Genomic DNA, 24,959 nt, shown 5'->3' with positions numbered 1-24,959 from the left:
CCATCCGTCTCGACGGCCAAATCTACTGCATCCGCGACGGCGGCGAGTGGAGCGACTGCCCCACCGGTCCCGGCGTTAACGACCTCATCCTTGCGATCGAGAAGCTCCGTCGCCAGTCTTGAGCGGTCCAAGGACGTCGGTCCATAACTCGCTCGCCTCTCCTATTGTATAGCTCATCGCGATCGAGTCCATACCCCTCTCGTCATCACCCCCCATGGCTGAGAGGGTCTCTATGATGCTGTCCAGCCCGACCGCCTTACCCGTCGCCTGCGTCGCCCCAGCCTCGAGCGCAACGTGAACGACATGGATGTGAAAGTGGTAGTAGGTGGGCTGGTAGTGCACATACATCTTGAGCTGGTCGGACTCGATGGACGGATACGTTGCCACTGTCGCGGCGATGAGCCTCTCCTTCATGTCCTTCAGCCAGGGAATGTGCTTCTTGTGGAGGTCCCGCAGCGACCAGATATCCCGCCGCTCAACCAGCACCAGCAGGTGCAGCGCGTCGAGCGTCTTGCGATCCCAGTTCAGGTCGGGCAGCATGAGAAAGCCCAGGTCGCCGGCCTCGCCCAGCTTGGTCCTGTAGATAACGTCCTCGACCTCCTTACGTCCTTCGATAATGTTGAATACCCAATTGAGTCGCCCTTCTCCCCGCTTCCTCTCCATGTATGGTCGGACATGATCCCTGTAGATTTCTGGCGTCTCGTTCACGAACCGCACGGTTTGCTTGGTGTACTTGTCCACGTGTGTCTGGGTGCAAGGGTAGATGAGGTTGATCTTGAGGTCGGCAAAGAAGTCGGCGTCGTCGGGTTTGCTCTTCTCGACGCCGCTGCGCGCCATGTACCAGTGGTAAATGTCGTTCGCGCCAAGATTCTGCACCCGCGCGAGCAGGGCGGGAACGTCGGTGAGGTAGGCCTCCGATGAGGGGAAGGGGGCGCGCTCGAGGATCAGGAGGGCGGGTTTGTCATCGATGGATCCGTAGAGAGAGATGCGACGACCGGCTTGATCTTTTGGCCGTGTCAGTAAAGAAATGTTTGGGCAAGCATGTCGTCTTCTGTTGGCATACCTTGGTTGAGCACACGAGTGAGCTTGAATCTGGGGACCAAGGCCTCTGCATTTGCCTTGGTCTCAGCGGTGACTTCTGGATTGTTATTTGTCTGAGTCATGATCAGAGATTTCTGGAAATGCACCAGGCTTTTTAATCGTGGAGCAAGGTTGTGACTGGAGGTTGTATAAAGTAGAAAGAAAGTAGACGGGAGCTGCCCCTCTTTGCAAGAAAGAATGGAGAGACCCCCACGGTGGGGCTGCCCGTTCGTTGTCTCATGTTCCAGCTCCACCTCAGCTCCCAGATCCAGATCGAGAGCAAGATTATCAGATAGGATAGATCTAAGACAGCCTGGGAAACACGAGGGCTTATGTGACTTGTGACTGGAATTCAACTGTTCTAGGTTGATCAAACACCGACGTCACTGGTTATCAAAAGGGCAAGCTTCTCTAAACTCGTAGTAATTTTCGCTAAACTAAATCGTCAGGCCTCATAGAGATCCTGGTGCTGAAGAGCTCTATAGTAGTTAGTACTCAATGTTTATCAAACATCATCGTGAGAAGCCTTAAAACGTAATGAATGTGGTGGTTGACTTTCAACCTCGCGTCTCAGCCCGTTCCCTCATCTTCATCTCCTCCCAATTGCCGCCTTGTTCTCCTTGGCCACTCATACGGGCTAAAACCCTTTGCCCGATTACACCATTATCTGGCCCACAACCGCCCGCGGCATCGCGATAAAGAAAATCGTTGGTGGTTCGCACCGGGTATATAAATCAGTGTAAGAATTGAAGCCGGGACAAGAGTCCCAAAGGTTGGTTGGTAGAAGAGTCGAATGATGAAGAGTTGGGGTGTTGTGGCGCGAATGGTAGCCAAGGGGTTTCCATGGACAAGACGGTACTGAGAATGTCGGCGATACGGCGCACAATATCCATCCCATGAACCCAAGGCTGTGAAAAGCCAATCAAAAACGCCTAAAAGCAAAACGCCATAACCAATGCGCCGACAACATGTGCCTCCCGGGGGCCGTATTCAAGAGTAAAGACGTCGTGACTGTATTGATCATGAGAGTGGCGAGTGAGTATTGAAACCATTCGATCCAGATTCCGTGGAACCGTCACCCTCGATTGTCTTCCTCCAGTGCTCGGGGAGGCAGACGCAAACCAAGGGAAATGCCTTGATTTCGCCTTCTGCCACCGGTGAGCTGTCACGACGCCCTGACGTGTTGGACACACCGCTGTCTCGCTGGGCCTGTCGTCGCGCTTCCCACTCATCCGCCCGCTCGTTGAGCATCACACCCGTTGCCCAGCCATCATCCCATATTCCAACAACCTTGAGCATGTCGCCGCGATCCAGGGAAAACTCGTCTGTAGCGCGAGGCTGGTACGCCCAGAGAACCGCAACCCGGTCGCCAGGGTGGACGTCGTCCTGGGAGTAGTAGTCCTTGAAAAATGGCAGCTGTTCTGACTGTTGGCTAGTCATAGCCTGTGGTGATGAGAATCCCCCAGCACTAGTTGGGGACTGTGGCACCGAGCTCCCAAGCGCTGAGCTGCTTGAGAGTGAGCCGTTGCGCCTGGGCTTAGCAGGCGGTGGTCGAAGAATTCCAGCACGGATGTCTGAAGCAGGGCTGTCGCCAAAGCCGTCAGATGCAGACGAAGAGTTGTCGGCACCCCTTCGTCGATAGCCTGCTGCGCCTCCAATGTTCGACGAATCGTCGCGGTGGTGCGAAGGAGAGTCGCCAGAATGTCCTTCCAGAGCAGACATGCGTGCTATGCGGCCACCCGGAAGGACCTCGTAGCCCTGAGGAGCAGCAGAGTGTGTTGCCGTCGGTGGTGCTGTCTGTGTCATAGTCCCAGTCCCACCCTGTCTTGCGGGCGAAGGTTGGTTGAAAATGCTGCCCTTGGGGCTGCTCGGTCTGCGTCGCCTCCTCAGACAGAAGAAAATACCCAGAGCGAGCAGTGCAACACCCGCCAGAACGCCGATAACAATGCCAGCGATCGCTCCACCGCTCAAGCCGCTATCGTCGTCGTCGTCGGTCTTTTCGTCATCCTTGTTGTCGTTGCCAGCAGCAGTCGTACCGGTTGACGTAGCTGATGGCAGTGTTCGCGAAAAGGTCAAGGTAGCAGTGAGAGCTGGCAGTTTGACGTCCTTGCAACGCTCCTCGGCGCCCGAGTTGTAGCAGCAGGTGTCAGTCGAATTAAGACCTCCTGAGCCACAGTAAGAACAGAGTCCCACAGTGCTGTTGCCATAACCGCAGTTCTGTGACTCGTTTTCGATGCCCGAAATGCACTTCGAACTATCGAGTGAGCCATTAGGAAGGGCACAGTTAGTGAAGTCAGCTCTGATCAGCTTAAGCAGGTCAGTCGACGGGTTGGAGCATAGATCATCATCTGATGTCACATAAGCCTCGCTTTGGGCAAATTCCGCGCAGCTATCTGCGCAAAGGGGTCGGGACTGGTCTTCAGTGAGACCGCAGGCGCCGATAGAGTTTTGGACAATAGCATTGCACAATACTGTTGTCGTGAAGCGCGCGTACATGTCGCTAGGGTCCTGAAGGTTGACATTGCCACAACCAAACAGGGATTGATATCTATGCGGTTTGTAAGTAAGGTTTCACCACAACTCACTAGGTGAAAAACTTACTTTCCCTGCACATAGGCCGTCTTAACGTAGCTCGATAACTGGTTGTCGAAAGACGCTCTGTCTGACACATATTGCAGAAAGGGGCTAAATGCGAATTAGTAAAGCTTTACTGTCAAGGCGAACAAAGGACTCACAAATACTCAATCAGGGTTGCGTTGGTGGAGATCGACGCAGACTCAAACGCCGGGCAAGCCTTTGAGCCTTTGAGAGAAATACAATCCTGAGCTGAGACCACCACGGGGGCGGTGGACAGCAAGGCAAGGGCAACATTCTTCATGCCAAAAGGCCTCCGAGGTGATTTGCGAGCCCGCGATGGGGTCGCAAGACAGTTGGGTGTGTCCATCTGAAGCGTTGACAGTGATTCGTCCAGGTTGAGCGGGCTGATGCGGAAATCGGTGAGATCGCGTGAGGCTTGGCAGCACCTAGATCATGATCGTCTGGGAAGAATCTCGGAATGAATACGGTCCACGGAGGTTGTCGTCGAAGAGATTTCGAGGTCAGGTCGGAGTCGGCCTTTGTCGTAAAGAAGGCTACCAACAGAGAAATGTTGGGCGGGAGTCGTAACCAAAACTGCTCTCCTGAGCAAACGAGTGATTGGGAGATTAGTGTAGGTCGAAACTCGAAAAGCGTCGGCACGATGTATTTGCTGAGTTCGTGATGGACGGTGAAAAAAACGATCGATTGTAGTTGGTCAAGGTTGGATTAGATTAAGATTAAAATCCCGCGAGGGAAAAGAGAGAATGTCGTGAAGAGCGAAGTAAAGGAAGGTGGTACTCGATAGTCGGCCCCTTTGGAGGAAGACGAGCTTCTCAGCTCGTTCCTTTCGATTGTCGTCGGGCAGAGCGTGCGTGCGTGCAGTTGAGAAGAGCCAGGCGACGAGACGCACGCTGACCGGGCACGGATGGGGGAAGGGGAGAAAGAGGAAGAAACGAGACACGAGAGGAGGTCCCAGAGAAACCCAGAACAGCGGACGAAGCGCGCGCCAGGTGGTGGTGAGGATGGCGCAGTCCGGTTCGTCAGACCAGAGCCGACCAGGATATTAGGGGGGGTTAGGGCACTGGAACTGCTCAAGAGATCGTCCACGTCCAGGCTCAGGCTCCGTGGGAAACGCGCACCGGAGAGAGAAGAGAGAAACGCGTGCAGGTCAGGGATGAGGGAAGAGTGAAGGACCCGAGGATGGCCAGAGTGGGCAAAGGTGGTGCCGCCGTCTGGTGTTTGGACCCCATGCTCGCCGTCCCAAAGATGACCGCACCGAGAGGGAAATGGCGATGGCCAGGGTGAGCCGACCCGCCCTATACCACAAGAAGCATAGTCCAGGGCCGGGTTCGCGACAACGGCTTTGACACGAGGTACCTCTCTCACCTTGATCGTATGTGGGAGGTACCTGCCCTCTCACCGGGCGCCTGGTCTTCCTTTCTGGACGGTAATTTTGGGGAACAAGGGGTGAGGCGGGTGCTGGCCGGGGGGACCCATGTCCCCCTAGCTTCTAGCGCCAAGATATCCCCTCCTCCACTCAAGCAACGTCTCTCGTCACCACCACGGACCACTCTAGGAAGCACTATTTTCACTAATAGGCGCCCCCACTACGAACAAAGCTGAACCAGTGCCGTCAACACCACGCTTGCGAGTAGTCGTCTCTTTCTGTCAGGCTGTCTCTGTCTTGATCAATTTATCAATCTGGACCAACACATGCCACAATGTCGGCACACGCAAACCTGTCGCACAAGGTGACACGCACTGTCGACGATGCATACTCACGAGAATGGAGATAGCGCTTGACCATATCCATCCTCTTCCAAGACCTCGAAACTGCAAGTCATCATCTTCTTATCCTACCCCTCACATGGATCGGATCTCGACCCAGTTGTCTCGCGACTCAGGTCGATTGTTTCTCTCGCCAACGTAACCGACTCCAATCGTGCCGGTTCCCACGTGCACTAGAGTCAAAGTCCTCCGAGACTCTGATCCAGTCACAACTCGAGAAGCCGATGCAGGCTCCGTTCGATTGCCCACTTGAATGAACCTCCTTGCCTTCAGAGGTCTTGTCTCTGCTGCACAACCGCATAAAAAAGAAAACCGGTTTTCACAGCATTGTGTTCTGGCCCGGTTGGTCCAACTTTCGTTAGTGTCTACGCCGTCATCTCGATTGTCTTATCACAGCCTTCTCTTCGAGTCAGTCACTGCGGCTCACGAATCGCTGCTACTGTTGGCCGCAAAGTCAAAAGTTGTTGACAATTGGTTCCATAGAAAACACACAACACTGCTATGCACAAGCAGAAACACAAACACACAAACATCAAAGAATTATACAACATGGATGTGCGGAAGCGGATGCTACCCTCCCATGTCGTATTGTGCAGCCACCAGAATTTGGCTGAAGATGCGAACTATCAATTGCGACTGGCCGATGAGACACAGCCGAGCCCCAGCTCAAATTTCACTTCGTCGTCAACTCTCCAACGCCTCATCAGCCCATGGCTTTCCTCGACAACAAAGGCATACACTCTCTTCTTGCAACTCGTATCGTGTGACTTACTTTCTCTAGTCGGGGAAACAGCTGTGCCTTTCAATTGCAGCATTTTCCTCGTGTTGCTCGAATTGGCAACTCGGTAGCGACGTTTCCATGTCACCGCCGCGCAGCGTAACATTGCAACCCCAGCCAAGCTCGATAATAAACCCTCGCGCGTTTCGTCAGGAACCTGATCATGCTTCTCCTGGCTCTTGCATGTTCTAGCGGAGAAACGTTTGTGTGCCGTCTCATTGGCAGGAGGCTGATGCTGAGACTGTGCACGCCCTGCATGCATCATGATCGTGGAGTGCATATTCACAACTCGTCGGATGCGGATTTAGGGCATTGTCAACAATCGGCATTGGAAAGCCACACACAATCGAGAGCAACAAATAGGACAGGAGCACGGAAAGCTTCCATCGGTAACGCCTCACCGTTGCTTGCCCCGTCTTGTGCCTTCTGAGGATACACAGAAGCAACTGTGCTCAGGCACAAACACACAAGATGCCACAGAAGAGGAACATCAACAATCCCACGCTGGCTCGGCATTAAACCTTCACAATTACTTCAGAGGCTGGAATCAGATTAGCCAACACCCACGACGTCGAGAGTCTTGCCCAAGATCAGCAAGGCACAAGCTCGGGTTCCTGCATGTGTAATTTCCCAGCCTCCCAGGGTCCCCTGCTCGCTCCGGAAGCGCGTTTCACTTGGAGCCAGGGCACACTGTGCGGTTCGTTGACGGACGGCACACGAACGGTGGGATTTTGTCCGGTGCCGGGATGCGACGTTGATATCAGGAGCGGTGTTCCGTCCAGGAAGGTCGAAGACGCGGAGGTTTCGGGAGCTGGGCGGATGAGGGCTGGTTCCGGCTGACTAGCAGGGGCAGTGATGTGAGACGGTTCAGCGAAGTCGCAGGTCTTACCTAGCAGAACCGTCGACTGCTCATTGTTTCTCCTCTTTCTCGGTTGCTAATTGTAGGTATGAGTGCCGAGAGACGCCGTGGTCGGCGCTCAGTGGGGCCGAACTTGGTCAACCTTCCGTGATGCTCACTGAGAATTGTCTTTGGCGCAGTGATCAAGTATACATTTCAGAGATTTGGCTACATTCTTCGAGGGCAGAAGATGGCACATTTGTTGTCCGCGAGGTCTCTAAGATGGGTTAATGCCCTGTCCTCGATACCTTGACAAGGTAATCCTGATAGGTCAGAAACGTAGTTGTTTAGCGCTGACGAACAGCGTTTCTTTCGCGAGCATGAGACTAATATTAAGGCTTGTAAGAATGCATTTGTTCATTGAGAATCTCTTTGGTTGCGCTCATGTGTAAGATTCATCTGAGTAGACGGCGGAGTAGCGCCGTTGATTTCGCGGTGTGCCACCCTATAGATGTTGGCAGTTTTGAGGTGCAACTCTTTTAAAGTTGATGTCTGCGGCGTCATAGAGATAAACTATGCATGTTTGAGCTTGCGATAGTAAATAAAATCTGTTCTTCGGTATGCCAGTGTGGATTGCCCTCTTAATACCTCTGTAGAGCGAATTCAGGTGCCCTTTGAGGTATCAATTAAGCATCAACAGTCTCAGTCATGGAAACGCGATTTGTCAGCCAAGCACAGCGATGATTCTGATACGGGAAGGGCTACCCTATCACGCAATCCTAACCACAGAATAACAAGCAAACCCGCATGCAAGCTAGCAAATCGTAGACTGTTGATAACTGTAGAAGCCTGAATATAGCGCAGTGCATTGCTAAGCCGAACGGAAATGCGGAATGCGAAGCTGCCCCTCGTCAAGTGTCGGCTTTTTTTCAGCCACTTTTAAGGGTCTATCTCTTTACTAACTCTCATCAAACAACACAACATCTGAGACAGAAGGCAAAATGACAGTTTCAAAGACGAAAAAGCTGTTCACGCCGATCAAGGTCGGCGCCGTCAACTTGCAGCACCGAGTTGTTCTGGCGCCGTTGACACGAAGGCGTGCGGATGCTGCAACGGCTGTGCCAGCTGATTGGGCGGCTGAGTACTATGCTCAGCGATCTTCACGTAAGTTATTACCAGATAGAGCGAATATTATACGGTGATATTATCGTGATGTTAACTGTTGGGCTTCGATAGCTGGCGGGTTGCTTGTCTCTGAAGGGACCTTTATCGCTGAAGAAGCGGGGGGCCTCCCCAACGTTCCAGGTAATGTCACTACCATATTCTTGCTGTCCCATGGCTTGACGAGTGACAGGAATCTACACCAAGGAGCAGATAGCAGCTTGGAAAGATATCACGGACGCAGTTCATGCCAAGGGAGGCATCATCTTCTGTCAAATCTGGGCTCTCGGGTAATTCACTCACCATACTTGACATCCCCAAGTCGGAGGAACTGACTGGCTTGATAGACGGGCCGCAAAGCCAAATGTTGTATCGACTGTTTGGAGCGCTGGTTCAAAGCCCCTTGTTCCGGAGGGCGCTGCGTCAAGTGACCCGCCTCCCAACTTCAAGGTCCTGAGCGAGTCTGATATCGATCGATTTGTTGGGCACTATCGACAGGCTGCCCTCAATGCGGTCGAAGCTGGCTTCGATGGAGTCGAGATTCATGGAGCCAACGGATATGTGAGTGCCAACTGTCATCTGAATGAGTTATGAAGATGGATAGGTCAACTAACACGGGATGCAACACCTATAGCTCGTTGATCAGTTTGTAAGTAATCCCCTGCCCTCCTAACACAACAGACCTAACACTCCACAGCTTCAGTCAAATTCCAACGACCGCACAGACTCGTATGGAGGTAGCCTCGAGAACCGTCTCCGCTTCCCATTGAGGGTTCTCAATGCCGTCAGTGATGCCATCGGCCCTGAACGTGTCGGCATCCGAATGTCGCCCTTCTCCCGCTTCCAGGGTATGCGTGAGGCTGACCCCCTGGCTCTCTTCGTCCCTTGGGCCAAGGCAATCGTCAAAGCTCAGCCATCTCTGGCGTTTGTCCACGCCGTGGAGCCACGGGCCGATGGGTCGCAGGATACACCTGAACACCTGCGAAGGGCAGAGGACACATTGGCGCCCATCCGCGAGGTTCTTAACAATGCCGGAGTCAAGTTCATTGTTGCCGGAGGATTCCTGCCCGAGACAGCCATTAAGCATGCGAGCGAAACGGATGATCTCGTGGCTTTTGGGAGATACTTCATTCGTAAGTTACCACTTCATGATTGTCATGGTATCTTATAGCTGACTCTGGAGTAGCGAACCCCGACCTCCCAGCACGAATCGAGAACGGCTGGCCACTGACAAAGTATGACCGCTCACTCTTTTACACTCAGAATGAAGTGGGATACACCGAGTAAGTTGATTGATTTGCTGGTCTGACCGGTTCCTAATTATGAATGGTAGTTACCCCCCATACAACGACAATGAAGCTAGACTGTGATAGAACTGGCTTACCTATCGTACCTACCTAGACAAAGATGAAATAGAAGCTAGAAATAGACTTGTTCCATCAGATGCCATTATAAAACGAGCAACTCATCTACCATAGAGCCAATCTTGTAATCGATCACCACCTTGCCTGGCACTGCCTGGCACTGCCTGCCAGTGACTGACAGCTGCACACCCAAGGGAACTGCCTAGGTACCTGCCCTGTTTCGTTTTGTTCTGCACAAACAACCTCCTCCCCCCAAATCTCACCGACATCCCTTTGGAGCAGGCGCGAGAAGCTCTCTTGCCTCTTCAGACGACACAAATATCGTCTGTTCTCGATATTCACTTCTCATCTCTCTCTCACCAACATCACCATCGTGGCCCTCCCTGTCCATTCCTCGCTGCTCATATCTCCATCATCCGGCTCACGATTCGCCTCAGTCGAAGCTCAAGGACCCCCCAGCTTGTTTCCTTCCCTCCTGTCGAAGCAGCCATGTCCTTCGTCAAGGAAGCTATTCGAGACCTCTGTGCCAAAGCTCAGGATGTATTTTCCCGTTCCGAGAGAGCCTGGCTAGCCGCACGTGAGGCGTGGAACGAAGATCCCGATACACAGGCACAGAATGACGGCACAATCCTGACTGAACCCCAAGAGACCCCAGAATCGGCAGACACGCGCATGGGCAGGAAGAACAAGAACAAGGCAGAAAATGCAGAGAAGGGAATGGGCAAGAAGATGCGAGCTGGGCCATCTGCCGACGTTTTCATCAAACCACCAGAAAAGGCAATCGAGCGAGCACTTCTGTCGGACGGCGTACCGAATGATGCCTCGCGCTTGGTTCTCTGGACCGACGCTTCAGGAAAGTGTAGCCCTAGCCACGCCTCGGGTCCCGCAGGTATAGCTGTGGTATTCAGGCACAAGTTTCACTGGGTACGAATTACGGCACGGTTGAACCATTTCAACAGCATCGCCATTGCAGAGACTCAGGCCGTTATATATGCCCTTGACTATGCAGTACAGCAGTCTGCACAACTAGGCGTTACCTTGCGCCGAGTCGAGATCTTCACTGACAGCCAGAGTGCGCTGATGAACTTGGTCCGAACGACCCCCCCAAAGCTCAGGGGCAAGACCCGCGAGGAGGCCCTCAAAGTCAACAAGGCACTACTCGAGTCAGCCAAGAAGGCAATGGATGCGCTTGATGCAGCTGGTATCGGTCTGGAGTTGCACTGGGTCCCGCGAGGCAAAGCCAAGGGGAACAAAGTTGCAGACGAGGGATCACGACTTGCAAGATTAGCAATGGTAGACTTGGTATCGCCTGATCACGTCATGATCGAAATCATCCCAAATCTTGATGACAAGGAAGTTCTCCAGGTGCCCGTAGAAGAGACACTTGCGTAAGCCTCTTGATATTGTTCGCTTTCGCAAATGCGCTGACAAGTGTGATTGTATAGGTGCGCAAGAGCGACATCTGCTCATCGCCGACTCATGGCGGAAGGAGTCGCAAAGATGTTTACGTCGCACGTCGAACCGCCGCCAATCAAACCACTATCCGGCAAACCGGCTTCGATCGAATCACCTGGTGCAACACACTCCCTCATCCCGGACGCGGCGCTTTACCCGGTTGACCTGTTGGGGATGAAGCCTCTGCCTGAGAATCAGCCAATGCTTGAAGTTCAACATCCAGCTGAACCTGAGCCTGAGCCTGAGCAAGAACCCGAGAAGCAAGCAACAGCGCGAGTCGGACTTAACATGCCACGACCCGAAGCGGCATTTGTCAGAGATGTACATGCCCCAGACCGTTGGGCCGCCCCTCAATCCCCTCACAGAGATAGGGCTGAGGGATGGCCCGATGTCCGAGATGCATCTCGCTTTTGAGTCGTATCCATAAGCAAAGAGCGGCCAACGACAAAGCTCCGCGCATCAAAGAGACGGACGCACTGGCCGCCTTCGCCTCGTGGACCCAGCACGCGAGGAAGCTTGGCCATTCCCGCGCACATGGTCACCAGAAACAAGATTCATCTAGCCAGCCAATCACATAAGCCCGTTTCACCAAAAGCGCGGGCTTGCTTTGCCCTCGCGCCGACAATAAGCTCCGACATGCCGACATTGAGCCAAACCTTTTGCCTAAAGCGGAAAGCAATCCAGACCCCCGGGCGTAGATCTGCCGTCTTGCCGCCCTTTCGCGATCCCGACGACCGATCCGCCGTGTGATTCTCAGGCACATCGCCGACTTGCAAGGGCTGCGGGCGTCATCAAAATGAAATATATACTCATGTGCCCTGTTCGTGACGACAATGCCTCTTCTTCATTTTCACGCCAAGTTCAGCCTCATCCAGCTGCGACACGCCTCACAACGAACTCAATCGCCATCCCCAGAATCGACTACACCCTATCCAACCATTCTTGGCGTCGACACGACCTTTGAATCCATTATACTAGAACACACCTAGGAGAGATCGAAAGAATTTACGTCAAATTGACTACTGGGCGATAATCTCACAATGTCTTCACAACAAAGTCAAGGCCAAGGCGGCGGGATGCCTCCTCAATCTGTGAGATCTTTTACCCCTTCTAGTCAAAGATATCACTTCCAGGACTAACATGGTTACCTTTTTCAGGGACCTCCATATCTCCCAAAGACAGCAGGCCTCGGTGGCAGGCCTACCCCATCAGTTGACGATCCTATCAGCGGCGTGTTACTGGGCTTGTTTGTAACCGGTGCCGCCCTCAACATGACCATCTTCCAGTTGAACAGACGGCGCTCGCACAAGTTCATTCTCTCGGCTCTCCTGTTCGGTTTCTGTATGGCTCGAATCATCGCCAACGTCCTCCGCATCGTGTGGGCTTCATACCCGACCAACGCCCGAATCGCCATCGCAGCCCAGGTCTTTGCCAACGCCGGTGTCATTCTACTATTCGTTGTCAACTTGATCTTTGCTCAACGCATCCTCCGCGCCTATCACCCGCATATTGGTTGGAGCAAGCCTGGCACGCTCCTATTCCGTTTCTTCTTTTTCAGCATCGGCGCTATGCTGGTCATGCTGATCGTCGCCGTCGTCTACAACTTTTACACCATCGACCCCCACACCAAGCACCAGCTCCGTGATGTCCAGCTCACTGCCATTACTTATCTCGCCGTTTTGGCCTTTCTTCCTTTGCCAATTATCGCAATCTGTCTCATTCTTCCACGGAAGGCTCCTATGGACAAGTTTGGTCAGGGCCGAATGCGCACCAAGCTCGGCCTCCTTATCTTCACCTCGACTCTGCTCACTCTGGGTGCTGCGTTCCGCGCTGGCGTCAGCTATAAGATCCGACCCGCTACCAACCCAGCCTGGTATCATCACAAGGCCTGCTTCTACTGCTTCAACTATGTCATTGAGCTCATTGTTGTCTTTTCGTACGCCCTGTCGCGGTTCGACCGCCGTTTCCACATTCCCAACGGCAGCAGCGGTCCTGGCGACTACTCGGGAAGTGTCAAGTCGGACAACCCTATGTATCGTGTCTGCACAGAGGAGGAAGTCTTTGGCGACGATGAGCGGCCACGAGCCGAGCGGCAACGAGAGGAGCAACGAGAACTGGAGGAAGGCCTCAAGCGCAAGGCGAACAACGAGAGTGTCTAAGGGTGGAACTTTTAAGGGTCTGTACAAGTTGATATTTTCCTTTGTTATACCAATCCGCGATGGAAGAAATAGGGATCATCTGCGGACACTGGGTTATTAATCGGATGCATATTTCTCAAAGTCAGGGGGGAGATTAAAAAGGGGACTGCGCATAGCACACAAACAGGTATCTAGATGGATGAGTTACGAAACCTCTCACCACAAACTTAATAATGGACCATCTCGCGATTGCTCCAAATCAAATAAATTGTACAAATTCCTTGACACTATTACATTTGCCTGAACTGACACTGAGCGACCCTCAACTCCATCTTAGCCCTTTATCATGACTACACAAGTCTTTCTCCGTGTTCCCAAGATGCTTCGTGACCCATTGACATGTAGAGACTTCACACAGTGATGATGGATATGCAGTAACAAAGTACAAGGCTTGATCATGCAAACTCGTTTCTGTGTCTTGGACCGCGGAACTCAATAATGCGTATCTAAACGACCATGAAGATTCAAAGGGGGCTGACATAGGGGCGACGGCAGAATCCTCTCCAGCAAGGGCATCAAGCCGCTCCCACTGCCACCGCACCTTCCCGCCATGTCCGAGAGCTTGCCACAAGCAGATATGTAATGTCCGTACAGGTCCTGCGCCAAAGGGGGTTTTGTCTAGTCTTTGAGGGATTTCGTTGTGTGGAATCGCACGAGGTCGAGCGGCAAGTCTCCGCGACTGGCGCAGTTGCCGCGGAGAGGAATGCGGCCGCGAGGGCTCGATGTTGGTGAGACGTGGGTATACAGAACGAGATTAGAGGAAGTAGTCGGGAGTCCCTGCAATTGTGTTAGAGTCATGTTTCTAGACGGAATATGCAAGAGGAACTTACGCCTTGAGACCATGGGCTCGCCTGCTCTGGGGCATGGGTCGAATTGCAAGCTAGAAATGGTTAGCATGCGACATGTTTGTCGATGGGGTCGAAACTTACAAAGTATACTTCAGATGCTCGTCAATCTCCATGATGGCGGCCTGGTTACCGCATCTGTAGCAGTAGTTGGGTGCTGTAACGCATATTAGCTTTGGACTCGAGTGAAGCCAACCCCTGGGAGCATACCTGAGAAGATTGTCACGACATTTCTGTCTTGAGACCAGTTGTAACCCTCCATGACGAGCTGATGGGCTCGCGCAATCAGGGTCAAACCGTTGTTGTGATTGAAAGCCTCTGAAATATCCTGGCCGAATGTGTACCCCGCACCACGGGGAGATACCCCAGCCGCATCGGTCGTCGGGGTCTGACCACAGGAGATCACACATGGGACCCTCGTGGGGGACCTCCTGGATGCGATCGAGAGCTCGGATGTTATCCAGCGTGTCGATACTGGGGGAGAGACCGCCGTGAAGACAGAAGATCTGGTTGTCGATCAAGGCAGTGAGGGGGAGGTAGTCGAAGAGGTCGGTAAAGTACTTCCACACGTTGGCGTTGCCGTATTTTCGGAGGCACTCGTCGTAGAAGCCGTAGACCTGGGTGATCTGACGGGACTCGTGGTTTCCTCGGAGGATGGTGATTCGCTGAGGGTATCGGATCTTGAGGGCGACGAGGAGGGTGACGGTCTCGACGGAGTAGTAACCTCGGTCGACGTAGTCGCCTGGACACATTGGGAGTGAGTATGGTAGTCCTTGGCTAGATGCCCATGTGATGCGTACCCATGAAGAGGTAGTTGGTATCGGGGTTGGGGCCACCAATCTTGAAGAGCTCCATCAGGTCGTGGAACTGGCCGTGGATATCACCACAGACGGTGACGGGGCATTTCTGGCGAGGCGGGATCAGCTCGAGCACCTGGCTCGCCGGCGCGCATCATCAACGTACCACGGGCTGCACATTCGACTCCTCCTGTAGAACTTCTCGTGCCTGCGATTCCAGTCAGTCAGCACTGCGTGTGGTTGATGATCACGCGAGGGAAGCCCGAGCTCGTCGACCGGGATGCGGCGAGCAAGACCATCGACGTCTGCAACTCAGCCGCCTCGCTCATCTCGTCTAGCAGCATCCCGAGCGCGTCCCATTGCCAAGCAGAGACTCACCTTGTCGCATAGTCTCTGAACATCAGACTCGGCCAGCTGCTTGCAGCCCATCAAGCTCTCGATCCAGCCGTCGAGGGTGGGGATGGTGGTGGGCTCGAGGTTGAGAACGGGGGACGCATCGGCGGGTGCGCGCCCGACATCCTCCATATTGGTGTCCATAGCGGTTTTTCGGGGTATCGAGGGGATTGCTAGGTGGTTGAAAAGGGTGGGAGAAGGGGGTGAGAGGAAATGACGTTGACAGTTGATGCGGTCACGCCTGAATCGCGAGCGGTGGGGCACGAGGCACAAAGGCGGCGGTCGTCCGTCAGGGGAGAAAAAAGAAATGGAAGCTGGGGGGAAGAGAAGGGTTTTCTTGGTTACAGCGGGATTAGCTACCGACTACCAGCAGCAGCTTCGAGGGGAAAATCGTCTATGGGAGGGCGCGGCAGGCGGGCGAGAGGTTTCGTGAGGCAGGAAAATTTGGTGTGTTGTTTAGGTGATGATGATGGGAGGAGGAGGAGAGGAGGGACGGATCGTGTTTGGCGGTTGCCAGCTGGACTGGGCTGGCTGGGCTGGGCTGGGGCGACTCTGGGGGCGCTTGTGCTTGTCCTGTGCTTTGAGGTCCAGCGTGGGTGGTGCGCTGGCGTTGGCGCCCCTTGCCACTCCCACTTTCAGCCTTGGAGATTGCGGGAGCTCTCTTGCATGCGCCTCGTGTGGCGCAACCTACATAATACATCCAGACAATGGGATGTGAGACTCGAAATTTGAATGCATAGATAGGTAGACAAACCACAGTTATGAGATGAAATGATAAACCTCTTTTTGCTTTTATCAACGCCCATCAATTCCTTCCTTTCCCGCAAACACTCCCTCCATGATCATATCATCTACAAAGCCTAGCCCAAGGCGGATGTGGCTTCACCATCTTACATACCAAGCAACCACCTCGACGTCAACGCCCACGAACAACTCAACTATAAACAGGTTTCTCACAAAAGCAAAAAGAAGACAATCATCGCGGCTCTCCAGTTCCAGCCCGGATTAGCACCATGAACGCCATGTATTATGCTGACAAGGTAACCAAAATGTTCCCAGCATCAGCAAGCACATTCAACTTCACGACAACCCCAGCCCGATAGGCGCCTCCTCTTTCACTGGACCGCTGCTCTGCAGGTCCCGTCCCACCAGGTTGACAAAGTCCAGACCGACTTCTGACAGCTTCTTGGCGTGCTCCTTGGCCCTGTCCATGCACTGCGTCCAAACTGCTCCCCCAGGCTCCGTGCTACTAAGCTGCCGTGCTAGGATCACGTTGAACGCTTCCACCTCCTCCTTGGACCACTTGACACACACACTCATCATGGGAGGAGGGAAGCAGGACTGGAAGCACTGCACCGTGTTGTGGATAATGGTGAAATACACAAACGAGAGCTCCCAGATATAGAGGTGGAGGTCTCCCTGAAAGATGCATTGCCTGAGCTTGGTTAGCTTATGTTCCCCACGTTACCTCATATTCTCAACTCACCTTGCTCGCTTGTGAATCGTGTCTGTCCTCGCTGCTAGGTATGACTCCCTAGCACTGTCTTCAAACCCAAGTCTGGTCAGCCAGCTGACGTTGCGCCGCGTCTTGGCATTGTTGTCGTGCGTCATTTCAAGCTCACGAACAATCATGCTAGCCAACTTGGCGCATCGCTCGCCGACTTTAAAGTTGATGAAATCCTGAGCGATGGCATTGTTCTTGAGCCCTCGAGCAATTGCCTTGAGCTTCTCCACGCGGACAACAGCCACCTCGAACCTCTGCATCGCAACATCGATATCGAGGTCGTCCATCTCACTCTCGACCCAGCGCAGGTTGTGCTGCTTGCCGTCCACCTCGATGAGCATGTCCTTGATATCGGACAGAGTCGCCAGGAGCTCCGTCTTTTGAAGGAGACCGGGGTCTCGAGAGGCAAAGTAGTTTATCGTCTCGCGTGCCTTGTTGTTGGCCTCCATCTCAGATCGAAGACCCTTGCGAAGCTGCTCAACTGCTTTGCGCACATTGAGAAGCAGCTGCTTCTTCTCGGGGTCCTGAGGTTTCTCTGTCCGATAGATGAAAGATTCCTGACCGACTCCTCGCACCATGATGGCATCGGCGAGCTTATTGCGCCCTCCAGACTCTGCAGTACTCGTCATGTCCACCACCTCGACATCCAGGAGCGGCCAGCAGCGGTCCGCCACCATCTTCATCATCGGCCCTCGTGCGTCGGAATTCGACGCATCAGTCTTTCGCTTCTTACGCGATGCTATGAGCAGGTGATCGTTGAGCAAGAAGATCTGCATCGCCCGGCGTGACTTGTACGTGGCATTGTCCAGCTCGATCCAAGGTCCTGCGTTCTGGACAACATGACGTCCTGCCGCGTTAGGGAGGAACTTTTGAGACCCTTCCACGCCCTTGAATAGTGCTTGCATCTGTGTATTCCAGAGAGCGCTTCTGTCCGCGACGGAGCTTCGTCTGTCCCTCTTACTGAGCGTGAGGTCCCCAGACATGTTGGAGTCATCGCCCTTTGCGGCGGCTGCCCTCATTGCCGTTGTGTTCACCTTGAGCTCCGACATGAAGTTCTTTAGATTTCTCATCTCGCTCTTGAGCTTCTCCGCCTCCTTGCTGATCTTGATGAACTGTGTCCTGTTCTGCATGACGCTCTGCTGCAGGTCTGTTCCCACACGAATTTTGACCTTGCGGAGTGAATCCTCGAACTCGCGGATCTGATCCTCAGTCGCATCGCTCAGCACGGCCGCGACGTATTGATCCGGAGTCAGGTCTGGGTCTCGCAGTGCCTTCATGTCTACGACGGGGGCAGCTCCGGCTCGTGAGGGGGGCGGTCGGGCAGCGGCATGATCTCTGGGCTCGTAGTTACCCAAAGAGGGCGCTGGCGGCATCGGGGGAGCACCGGCATTGTAATTGTTGGTAGGTAGAGCATTGAATCGTGTCGAATATCGTCGCTTTACAAGATCCGAGGTCTAAGCAGAATATTGTGAGCATGTTGGGCTGTGAGGGTTTCAGGCAGAGCACACCTTTGTACCAGCCACTGGAGGTGGACGCGGTCGAGGTCGAGCGGCAGCCTCGTTAACCGGCGGCAGTTTGGCTGAGCCATCCTGAAGAATAGGACTCGAGATCTGTCTGGGGGCGCTGATGGTCGGGCGCTTCTTCCTCTTGCCGCTGCGGAGCGAGTATATCTTGCTGCGCTCCTCCGACATGTTGGGCGAGGTACGACGTGAGGCGTTGGGTCAGGCAAGGCGCGCGGGAAACGGCAACGACGTTGGAACTGGAGGGTTTAAAAGAAGCACAATATGGCACCGAGTCGCGTGTTACAATGGGTACGAGGTGTCATTCGAGTTCAAAAAAGGCATGTCTGGCTATGACGCCAGCCGAGCTCTCTCTTCTCATTGAAGGTACGTACGTGTAATCGTCGAGCTCTCTACCTGTAGGTATTGAAGCACAGGCCTGGCCGTGTCAGGAGGTGGGGGTACGTACCCAGCCTCTCTCAGCCGCGCGCCTCCCGTCAGTGACGGGGCCTGAGCTCCAAGCCTCCACTGTCAGTTGTTCCGAGGGGAAGAGCTCCAAGGCTGCGCTGGGGTCGTCCAGAAAAGGACTAGCGCCATCATGTGCTTCCGGGCAGTTCAGTTTGGCCCATCCCATGGCCTGCTAAAAAATTGGTTTCCCAATCGCGACGCCTCCAAAGCTGCCGCTCTCGCTCGACTTCTTGGACAACCCTACCAGCATCATTTGGACGACGTAATCGCTCCTCCGTCTCCGACCTCGCCGCAGACATTGCCGTCTTGTCCTGCCTCCCGGATCTCAGCATTGCCGTCTGATCTTGGGGTTTACTCGGCTTCGCCCTAGTGTCCCGCCCGCCACATCAAATCAATTGCCCGTCATGGTCCAAGTCTCAACTGTGGTGACGGCATCTGTCGTAACCGCCGCCGCCGCCATCGTCGGTAAGCCTGCACCGATCATGCCTCGGACGACCGTACAATGTCGAGGCTGCGATCCGATTGAGCCCGAGGAGAGCTGCGTTGGCTAACTCGGACTTTGCCCCTCTCAACTAGGTTATGCCGCATACTTTGACTATCAGCGTCGAAACCAGGCCGAGTTCCGCCGGAACCTGAGGAGGAACGAGCGTAAGCAGGCCCGCGCTGCCAAGGAGGAGGCCGAGGCTTCGACCCAGCAACAACGCAAGAACATCCGCGTCAGGGTTGAGGAGGCCAAGGAGGAGGGCTTCCCTACCGGTGTGGAGGAGCGGGAGGCCTTCTTCAACGAGCAGGTCATGGCCGGAGAGATGCTCAGCCAAGATCGTACGAGCTGCCCTCGAATTGACTGTCTGCAACTTGCTAACCTACGTCTGTAGCTTCCAAGACTCTCGAGTCTGCTCTGGCTTTCTACAAGGGTCTCAAGGTCTATCCCGCGCCTGGAGACCTGATCCGTATCTATGACAGCACTGTCCCCAAGGTAAGGCTGATAACCACCGCTGTTCAGCTCGTATAATTCTGACAACCGTAAAGCCCATATTAGATATTCTGGCCGAGATGATCGCTTATGACTCGACGCTCGACATCCGGACGCCCGCTGCTCCTGCTGGCATCAACCTCGCTGACATTCCCAACGTCGGCCTCGACTAAGAGTCTGAGACAAGATAATCTTGAAAACTACTTACCCCCCAAAAACCTCGCGGTGCTCACTACTCACTCTCCGAGCTCCACCAAAATCTGAATGGAGACCTGACGGCCTTCGATGTACCATAGTTCCGCTCTTCCAGCTTCCATAGAGCTTTGTGTAAACAGGTGTACGTTGAAACGAATGGGCTTGGGAACGGCAATGCTGGCAGCGTTTCCGTCACACATGAAGTTTAATCCTTTTTTTTTATTCCTTGATATTCTCCATCTCGTGTAGTAGCTGTGGGCGTTCTCGGCCGTGATGCCATACTAAAGCCACTCCTACCTATGACGCTTCAATCTTACGGCCTTTTCTATCTACTCTGTCGTCCCTCGGATCAAAGCCACCGTTGCCCCAGTTAGACCAGTCAGGGTTTGGCTCTGGGTCCATATAATCCTCGGGTGTCCAGTCGCCGTCAGGTCCTCGCTCCTCCAGCAAATCAAAGAACTTTTTGTAGTCGATGCGAGTGTGCCACTTGCCGTTGACGTTGAACCTGTCGCTGGCCAGCAGGATGCAGCAGCTGTGGGCATGCTCAGCCGCGATACCGTAGTTGAGGCCCTTCTCCTTAAGTCTTTTCTCCAGGGCCTTGACAAACTCGCAGACTTCCCAGTAAAAGGGCACATTGGACATGCTTAGTCCTGCGTTAGAGGACGTTGATGTGCCACAGTATGTGACACCCTTGACCTCAACAAAGCAAGGGAGACCCTTTTCCACGAGCCGAGCGTAGCCCTCGGCCTCTTCCTCCACGTTGAAGCCCTTGACAAGAGTCAACCGGAAGACGGTTCTGTGGCGGAAACGCTTCTCGCGAAGGATCTCCAAGCAGCGCTGGAATCTCTCCCAAAAGTCTCGGTGTAGAGGCCGGTCAATCTTTCGCAGAGACTCCTTATCGGCGGCGTCGATGGACACGTACAGCTGGGTCACCGCCTTTAGGGCCGCCAACTGGTCAGGGTGCTGGGCGTTGCAGACGAGGAACGACGAGATGCGCTCCGCGTGCAGCATGCCGAGGAACTCGTTGATGTGGGGGTAAAAGATGGGCTCGCCAACAAGCGACAGCGCGCAGTGCCTGATCTGCATGGCTTCGGCGAAGCGCTCGGCTCGGACACCGGGCATGCCACGTAGCATCTTGATCTTCTTGTAATGGTTGGTCTTGACGCCCTCGAAGATCATGTCCGGGGGGTCGACGACCCATCGCCAGGTGGTTCCAACGGGGTTTGTACCGTGGCGCCAGCAGAAGACGCACTTGTTGGAGCAAGAGAGCGAGGGGGTGGTTTCCATACACTGGTGCGAGTTGATGCCGTAGAATGAGAACTTGTAGCAGGATCCTCGGCCACGAAGGGCCGACTTTGTCCATCGGCAGGTCTTGACTCCAGAGTGAGATCCCACGATGGCATAACCTTGCTTTGTGAGGGCGGCGTATGTGGGCGAGTTCTTGGCAACCATTTCTTTCGGTCCTTGAGGTACCATCTTCTTTGTGGAGCTGTATGTGGTGAAGTCGACGGCAAGGGGGGCCTTTTGAACCATTGAACCGTCATCCTTTCGAATCATGCGTCCAAGGTCCTCGACATCATCCAGGAGTCTTCCATTCTTCTTGGCGTCGCTGGTGTCGTCATCCTCGAACAAGACCTCGCCGTCATCCTCATCTTCAGCGATATCTTCGACATCACTCTCTTCAGCGGCTCCACTGCCTGGAAGACCCTCTCCAAGGTTTCCAGTACGGGCGACATGCTCGATGACTTCCTCAACACCCTTGGTCCATTCTTGTAGTCGTTCCTCGTGGTCACTCTTCATATCGCCCATGCCGACGGGGTAGGCCCTCTTCCGGCTGGTCAGCTTGGCCATCCACTTGTCAACCTCCTTTGCCTGGAAACAGAACCCTTCTCCCTCTGTGGGCCAATTCTCCTTGTCGCCGAAGCCAAACACGGAGTAACCTAGAAGACCAGAGAGGGGTGCAGTATCAATTCGGAAGTCGTGATGAGTCTCTTGCAGGTGCTCGAGGAAGGTGTCGTTGATGGTATCGATGTTGTAGCTGGGAATGAGGAACGTGTAGAAGTAGTCGACATCTCCATGCACCTTGGGAGGGGCAATGAAATAGTCGTCAAAGTCGATCTCGGTGAGGTCCTTCAGCTCGGGCTTGAGAAATTGACGGCCAGATTGCTTGGCAAGTTCCTCCTGTTTGGCTTCCAACTCTTTCAGATATGCCTGCGCAATCTTGTCCGTCTTGGTGGTGATGGACGAGAAAAAGATGAGGACCATGATAGGTCGCGTAAGATCCTTTTCTTGCTCATTCTTCTTAGACGGCTTTCTGGCTATTCCGCCCTTGATCCTTCGAGGTCCTTGGGGTTTGACATCCTTCTTTTCATCAATCGTCTCGACGGCGGGGGTCTTTGCTTCGACAACTGCCTTGGGCTTGGGAGGTTCCTTGTAAGCCTCAGTCAAGGCAACGAGTTCCGTCTTTCGGCCAATGAAGGTTAGATAGATTCGAAGAGTACCGAGGACGACGAGAGCGGCGACGAGAATGGGAGTTCGGTGGATGTGCCAGACATCAACCAAGTCTGTATTTCAAGTCAGCAACCATGTGCGCGACACGGACAAGAAGCGTCAAATCTTACCTTCAACAAAAGAGTCGAGCCGCGAGGGCGCCGAATAATTTGCCCAATCCATCCTGAAGATCTGCCTGCCGCGATCAAGCTGCGAGGCCTTCTAACTCTTCAAGTTCGAGTCGGAGGAAGGTTTGTGAAGCAATGACAATTGCCGTGAACCTTCCTTCTGGGGAAAAAGCCATTTTGCCCCGCCCCGGGAGAATTTTGGTGGGGACCCTGGGCTATCGTCATTGCGCATCGCCAATCGAGTGGCTGCGATTTGATGGAGGAGCTGCTTACAGGAACAAGGATAGGGCTTCAAGACTTGATCAAACATGAGCACTATTATCAATAATTCAATGACATAAATATTCTGCATTTTTTGAACATGTAATTAATCATTTGTATATGCAATTATTCTCGCAGAAGATGCTGTTGTCGGCTGTTAAAGTTGACAACCAGTACAATTCCCTTGTTAAGGAGGTGGGCAAACCGAGACTTATAATACACGCGCAAGCATCAAAAATCGAATAAAGAGTTACCTAGACTCTTCTGTCCGATCCCGCAGCCTGCGATTTGTCTCGAAGATCCTTGAGGCATGGCGCATGGAACATCTCGCCAGTAATGACCAGCTTCAGTGTCCTTGTCGCCACAACTATCCACAACAAGACAACCGACAGAGAGATGATCTATAGTTCAGTTAGCATCAGCTTCAACTATGAGCGTCTCATGTTCATACCATTGTGGAAACCTTGAAAAAGTCGCTGTCGAGGTTCTGTGCAAGCGCACTCGTACATGTCGCCAGCACACCCAGCGGGAATGTAAATCCCCACCACCCCATGTTGAAGGGGAAGTTTTGCATCGTGATGATGCTGATAAGTGCAAAAGACAACCAGACAAGGGCGAATCCCCACATCATGATGGCCAGGAACACACCCAGCACATAGAGCATTTCACCCGCTCGGGCAGAAATTGTGGTGAATGCAGTGCTCTCCGGGATCAACTGCATGGCCACTTTTCCGAGTTGCTGGATGCCATAGCCTCCCTGGCCAAGAGGGCCGATGGGAAGGAAGACTGAGACAATGACCTCCTTGGGAGGAATTGAGTGGATGGTGAGTCGATGGAAGTACAAAGCCAAGACACAGGCCGAGAATGACTCGCCTATTCCCCAAAGAACGTACGAGGTGATGACTGTGGTCAGAGCGTGGTGGCGGTTGGGAAGCACCTCGGCAACAATTCCTCCCGTGGCAGCCGCGACTACTGCTGGCACGATGGGGAGCAACAGGGCAGCCGTGATGTTCTGAAGACCAGGCCGATGGCGATGCATCACGATGAAGGGCATGGTAATGCAAGTGCCGATAGACAGCCAGACATCAACCCACCAGAAGGCCCAGGCGAGGTAGATGACCCAATCTCCCCAGGGCCTACAGCAGAACACCATCATGTTGATAATGGCTTCTTCAGCGTCAGCGTTTTCCTTCACTACCATCACTTAGAGCTGACTCACTTGCAAAGCCCATGGGCATACAACCCAAGAAGAGGGACTGGGCAGGATGAGATACCATGGCCCCCCAGATCTCGGGGTATAGCGTATAACGGGCAATGGAGATACCCATAAAGACTGTAAAGAGAAGGACATTGAGTCCAAAAAAGACATACGAAATGTACTGCAGCCATGTCGCATTGTAGGGAAGATTATGGAGGAGGATGGAGACGATGCCCGTCCCCATGTTGACTGCGAACCATCTTGAATGCCGTTATTAGAGGCTTACACTGGATCAGATGGTGATAAACACTTACGATGGAGTAAAGTTTCGTACAACTCTTCGCCAACCAGTATTCTCCTTACAAGGCAGAGTCGACTCGCATGGCCTCGGGGCAGAGCCGTTACACGCAGCCTGCCCGTTGGAACATTGAGTCGACGAGACATCAGACATGATGAAGCGTTCCACCGCCTGCTCACTCGCTGGTGAGAATGTGACGTGAGTCGCCGATCGGGGGCGCGAAGCGGAAGCTAAGATTGAGAGGCGTACAAGGGTCCTTCAGTCGGCGATTGAAAGCGAGACCGGGGTTTGGGTAATGAAAAAGAAAAGTTCTTTGTAAAATGGAGTCTTTTCGGTGCCTTTTTTCGCGTTCAGCCCGTCGTTTATTGCCAAAGGAAGCAGTTTTTATACAAAGGAAAAACGGAGCAGGCGGCGAAATCAGCTTTTGCCTTTGGAACGCCATGTGGACATGGTTCGCGGGTTTCCATGTGTCAATTTCGGCCCCCGACAACCGGTCTAAACCCAACATGAACCCACTGAGTCCCCGGTCCCTCCGACGTAGGCGTACGGAGGGCGGATAGCGGGTATTTCGCCATATTCTAGACTTGCAAAGAGTGGGAAAACTGTCAACTTTTTTAACCGCAAACAATTGCTCGTAGATGGAAACTCTCCATATGTCCCCAGTTACCGTC

The 24,959-nt window shown here is 53.6% G+C and overlaps 9 protein-coding genes across 9 annotated transcripts; 3 read left to right on the top strand and 6 right to left on the bottom strand.

The window, feature by feature from the left end:
* Nucleotides 1-84: 84 nt before the first annotated feature.
* On the bottom strand, nt 85-1,163 carry MRS44_006290 (uncharacterized protein; the record flags this gene model as incomplete). The annotated part of the gene is made up of 2 exons (XM_046273362.1): nt 85-1,004; nt 1,064-1,163. The coding sequence occupies 2 exons, from the start codon at nt 1,161-1,163 to the stop codon at nt 85-87; spliced, it is 1,020 nt and encodes a 339-aa protein (XP_046140117.1).
* Nucleotides 1,164-2,100: 937 nt separating this feature from the next.
* On the bottom strand, nt 2,101-5,464 carry MRS44_006289 (uncharacterized protein; the record flags this gene model as incomplete). The annotated part of the gene is made up of 5 exons (XM_046268247.2): nt 2,101-3,628; nt 3,682-3,765; nt 3,816-4,103; nt 4,568-4,973; nt 5,440-5,464. 5 exons carry the CDS (start codon nt 5,462-5,464, stop codon nt 2,101-2,103), a joined length of 2,331 nt encoding a protein of 776 aa, XP_046140118.2.
* A 2,598-nt stretch (nt 5,465-8,062) lies between these two features.
* MRS44_006288 (uncharacterized protein) lies at nt 8,063-11,455 on the top strand (the record flags this gene model as incomplete). The annotated part of the gene is made up of 9 exons (XM_065621709.1): nt 8,063-8,225; nt 8,298-8,366; nt 8,416-8,512; nt 8,570-8,783; nt 8,857-8,871; nt 8,920-9,355; nt 9,409-9,505; nt 9,781-10,974; nt 11,032-11,455. The coding sequence occupies 9 exons, from the start codon at nt 8,063-8,065 to the stop codon at nt 11,453-11,455; spliced, it is 2,709 nt and encodes a 902-aa protein (XP_065477781.1).
* Nucleotides 11,456-12,081: 626 nt separating this feature from the next.
* On the top strand, nt 12,082-13,200 carry MRS44_006287 (uncharacterized protein; the record flags this gene model as incomplete). The annotated part of the gene is made up of 2 exons (XM_046274645.2): nt 12,082-12,132; nt 12,199-13,200. 2 exons carry the CDS (start codon nt 12,082-12,084, stop codon nt 13,198-13,200), a joined length of 1,053 nt encoding a protein of 350 aa, XP_046140121.1.
* A 793-nt stretch (nt 13,201-13,993) lies between these two features.
* Nucleotides 13,994-15,406, bottom strand: MRS44_006286 (uncharacterized protein; the record flags this gene model as incomplete). The annotated part of the gene is made up of 8 exons (XM_065621708.1): nt 13,994-14,016; nt 14,070-14,119; nt 14,169-14,241; nt 14,295-14,402; nt 14,449-14,826; nt 14,885-14,990; nt 15,048-15,089; nt 15,260-15,406. 8 exons carry the CDS (start codon nt 15,404-15,406, stop codon nt 13,994-13,996), a joined length of 927 nt encoding a protein of 308 aa, XP_065477780.1.
* Nucleotides 15,407-16,354: 948 nt separating this feature from the next.
* MRS44_006285 (uncharacterized protein) lies at nt 16,355-18,469 on the bottom strand (the record flags this gene model as incomplete). Its single annotated transcript, XM_046272492.2, has 3 exons — nt 16,355-16,709; nt 16,761-18,232; nt 18,287-18,469. The coding sequence occupies 3 exons, from the start codon at nt 18,467-18,469 to the stop codon at nt 16,355-16,357; spliced, it is 2,010 nt and encodes a 669-aa protein (XP_046140123.1).
* A 680-nt stretch (nt 18,470-19,149) lies between these two features.
* On the top strand, nt 19,150-19,891 carry MRS44_006284 (uncharacterized protein; the record flags this gene model as incomplete). Its single annotated transcript, XM_046280538.2, has 4 exons — nt 19,150-19,210; nt 19,322-19,567; nt 19,621-19,721; nt 19,775-19,891. The coding sequence occupies 4 exons, from the start codon at nt 19,150-19,152 to the stop codon at nt 19,889-19,891; spliced, it is 525 nt and encodes a 174-aa protein (XP_046140124.1).
* Nucleotides 19,892-20,210: 319 nt separating this feature from the next.
* On the bottom strand, nt 20,211-22,586 carry MRS44_006283 (uncharacterized protein; the record flags this gene model as incomplete). Its single annotated transcript, XM_046268259.2, has 2 exons — nt 20,211-22,477; nt 22,535-22,586. The coding sequence occupies 2 exons, from the start codon at nt 22,584-22,586 to the stop codon at nt 20,211-20,213; spliced, it is 2,319 nt and encodes a 772-aa protein (XP_046140125.2).
* Nucleotides 22,587-23,046: 460 nt separating this feature from the next.
* On the bottom strand, nt 23,047-24,441 carry MRS44_006282 (uncharacterized protein; the record flags this gene model as incomplete). The annotated part of the gene is made up of 4 exons (XM_065621707.1): nt 23,047-23,193; nt 23,244-23,986; nt 24,033-24,250; nt 24,305-24,441. The coding sequence occupies 4 exons, from the start codon at nt 24,439-24,441 to the stop codon at nt 23,047-23,049; spliced, it is 1,245 nt and encodes a 414-aa protein (XP_065477779.1).
* Between the last annotated feature and the right edge of the window lie 518 nt (nt 24,442-24,959).

This window comes from Fusarium solani (genome assembly GCF_023522795.1).
Source record: "Fusarium solani strain SB1 chromosome Unknown bctg00000003_1, whole genome shotgun sequence".
Lineage (NCBI taxonomy): Eukaryota > Fungi > Ascomycota > Sordariomycetes > Hypocreales > Nectriaceae > Fusarium > Fusarium solani.
This window is presented reverse-complemented; position numbering and strand designations above follow the sequence as displayed.